The sequence below is a fragment of the Rhagoletis pomonella genome, unplaced genomic scaffold, assembly GCF_013731165.1.
Source record: "Rhagoletis pomonella isolate Grant_MI unplaced genomic scaffold, Rhpom_1.0 Rhpom_scaffold_15148, whole genome shotgun sequence".
Lineage (NCBI taxonomy): Eukaryota > Metazoa > Arthropoda > Insecta > Diptera > Tephritidae > Rhagoletis > Rhagoletis pomonella.
Window position 1 is genome coordinate 353 of NW_023473672.1, and position 2,558 is coordinate 2,910.

Consider the following 2,558-nt stretch of genomic DNA (forward strand, 5'->3'; position numbering starts at 1 on the left):
AAATTTTAATTAAGCCGCCGCCAGGCTTAGAAAATAAACTGTTGAAATAAGCCATTTGCGAAAAAAATGGTACCTTGTTTAAAAAATGCAATAAAATTTGGTTTATTATTAACTGATACCGGATATGGTAAGCTCAACGATTTATAAATGGTATTTCCTTTTTTAACATTTCTCGCGAAATTGTCCTCAAATGACCTTGAAAGGATGACGCTACTAATTTGAGTGAGTTAAACTGACTGCGAATCAAGATTCAGTGACCGCAAAAATGTACAGTGGTTTATTTTAATTTGGAGTTAACAATTTTTGTTTTTTTTGTGACAACAAAACTTAATAGTGTAACATAAATTTTACAAATGAACTAACCCTTTACAAAATTTCATTATACGGGTATAGTACATACACACTTATTTAAAATTAGATCACAATCAAATATTAAACACTTTACAGCAATCGAAACTCTTCTCTTTCACGTGATTCAAATCTCATATTTAACGTGGGCACATTGCATGCTTCCCTCCATCGATGGGCAAAGTTGCGCCGGTTATAAAACTGGATGTATTACTAGCTAGGAAGATAATGCCATCAGCTACTTCTTTTGTATAGCCAACGCGACCCAGGGCATGAGTCGTCTTACAATGTTCCAAATATTTTTCATATTCCTCAGCCGACATTCCCATACGTTTATGTATATCCGTAATTATAACACCAGGATTGACAGCATTTACGCGCACATTATGTGGTGCCAGGTCGAGAGCAATGCATCTGGTAAACTGATCAAGCGCCGCCTTTGAAGTACAATAGACAGACACATTCGGGAATGATCGCAGACCGGCGATACTAGACACATTTACGATATTGCCTTGCGTTTTGATCAGATGTGGTGCGGCAAACTTGGTCAAAAGAAAAACTGCACGCAAATTAGTATTTAAAATTTTGTCAAATTGATCCACGTCAATATCCAAAATATGGCCTGTTGTGGCTATGCCAGCGTTATTCACCAGCACATCCAATTGTCCGAATTTCGCCACTGTTTGTTTTATAATACGCTCCGCATCTACCGATACATCGGCAGTGATAGGCAATATTTCCGCCTTTGCATTCACAGCCTTGCATGCTGCTTCAGTGGCCTTCAAATTGGCTTCATTGCGTCCGACGATCGCCACTTTAGCTCCATGCTGGGCGAAAGCTTCCGCAGTGGTGGCGCCTATACCCGAACTAGCTCCTGTCACAATTACAACTTTACCGGCTAGAGACATTTCGAACTATTCTACTTGAAGACGACGAATGTACTGAAACAATGACAGCAAATAGCCGCTTGGGTATAACTATCCTTCTAGTTAGTGGTATTCAGTTTAAAAGATTTATGATAAGAAATCACTAAGAAAGATAACGAGCTTGCACTTAAAAACTGCAGCTATTGCTAATTGATTGAGTGATTTGATTTTTACATACTTACTTACATATGTACATACATATGTACGTAGTCTCGCCATCTTCTTGATTGGCGCTGTAAGTTTGTCTCTCCCACAATTTATCGTATTCCCATATATGCCATACCGTAAAGGAGAATAGAGAAAACCTCTCTGACCTCTTAGTCAACATCCGTGATGCTATACACTAGTTTAGGCTAGTTTGATCTATTTAGTTTTGTTCTAAAAAACCAACTCAGATGATAAAAGAGTTTAAGCTTAAGGGAAGTGCATAATAATAATAATAGAAATAATAGATTGGAGGTTACATATGTTTATATGTGCACCTGTACGATGTCACACAAAGGGGAGGGGCCCACAGTGTTACGTCGGCTCTGAACGGCGATTGTATTTTAATGAAAGCAGAAATACACTCGGAAGTTTGTCATTATATAAGAAAAAGAATTTTTTATGATTTATTTTTTGATAATGGTCGATTCTGCTAACCACTACACCGCAGCGGCCGCCAAAATTCTATCGGATTACAAAGTTTAAGATCTCAAATTACCGAGATATCCCCCACTGAAAGCAGTGTGGCCTTTTGAAAAAATCAAGCACTGTGACTCAACTACTTATATCGTGTAAACTAACTGTAAATTAAATTTTGCTCTACATTTTTTGTGCCCCTGTAAAAGCCAAAACAGAAATAAGTTACAGCGCTTTTTTATGTTTTTGGAGTTGCTGATTACGAATCTGTTTAAGGTTATTGGTTACGAATCTGAAGTTAGATGGGAAGATTTAAAAATAGCGCTCCCATTATGGCGGCCAAAAAAAATTAAAGCTGTTCAAATTCGCTTAAAACTTTACAATAAGGCGTTCTTAAGATAGCGATTACGAATCTGAAATTAGATTTTAAAAATTCGAAATAGATCTTCCATTCGTTGGTGGATCTTCCAGTTATTACGGAAACTTAGTAGTCGATTGTACATACATTAGGGTGGGCCGAAAGTACCAAAATTCTAAAACTTAAAATGGCCCAGCGATAAAAAGTTGCCTTGGGAGAAGAGAATTTGAGAGCAAAATGAATTTTTGAAATCTGTTAACATTTGACCCTCGCGCATTTTTAAAACTTTTCATACATCCGTCACG

The 2,558-nt window shown here is 37.2% G+C and overlaps 1 protein-coding gene across 1 annotated transcript; it reads right to left on the bottom strand.

The window, feature by feature from the left end:
- Positions 1-482: 482 nt before the first annotated feature.
- LOC118757188 (uncharacterized oxidoreductase TM_0325-like) lies at positions 483-1,256 on the bottom strand. The gene has a single exon (XM_036491921.1). The coding sequence runs from the start codon at positions 1,254-1,256 to the stop codon at positions 489-491; it is 768 nt and encodes a 255-aa protein (XP_036347814.1). The 3' UTR covers positions 483-488.
- Between the last annotated feature and the right edge of the window lie 1,302 nt (positions 1,257-2,558).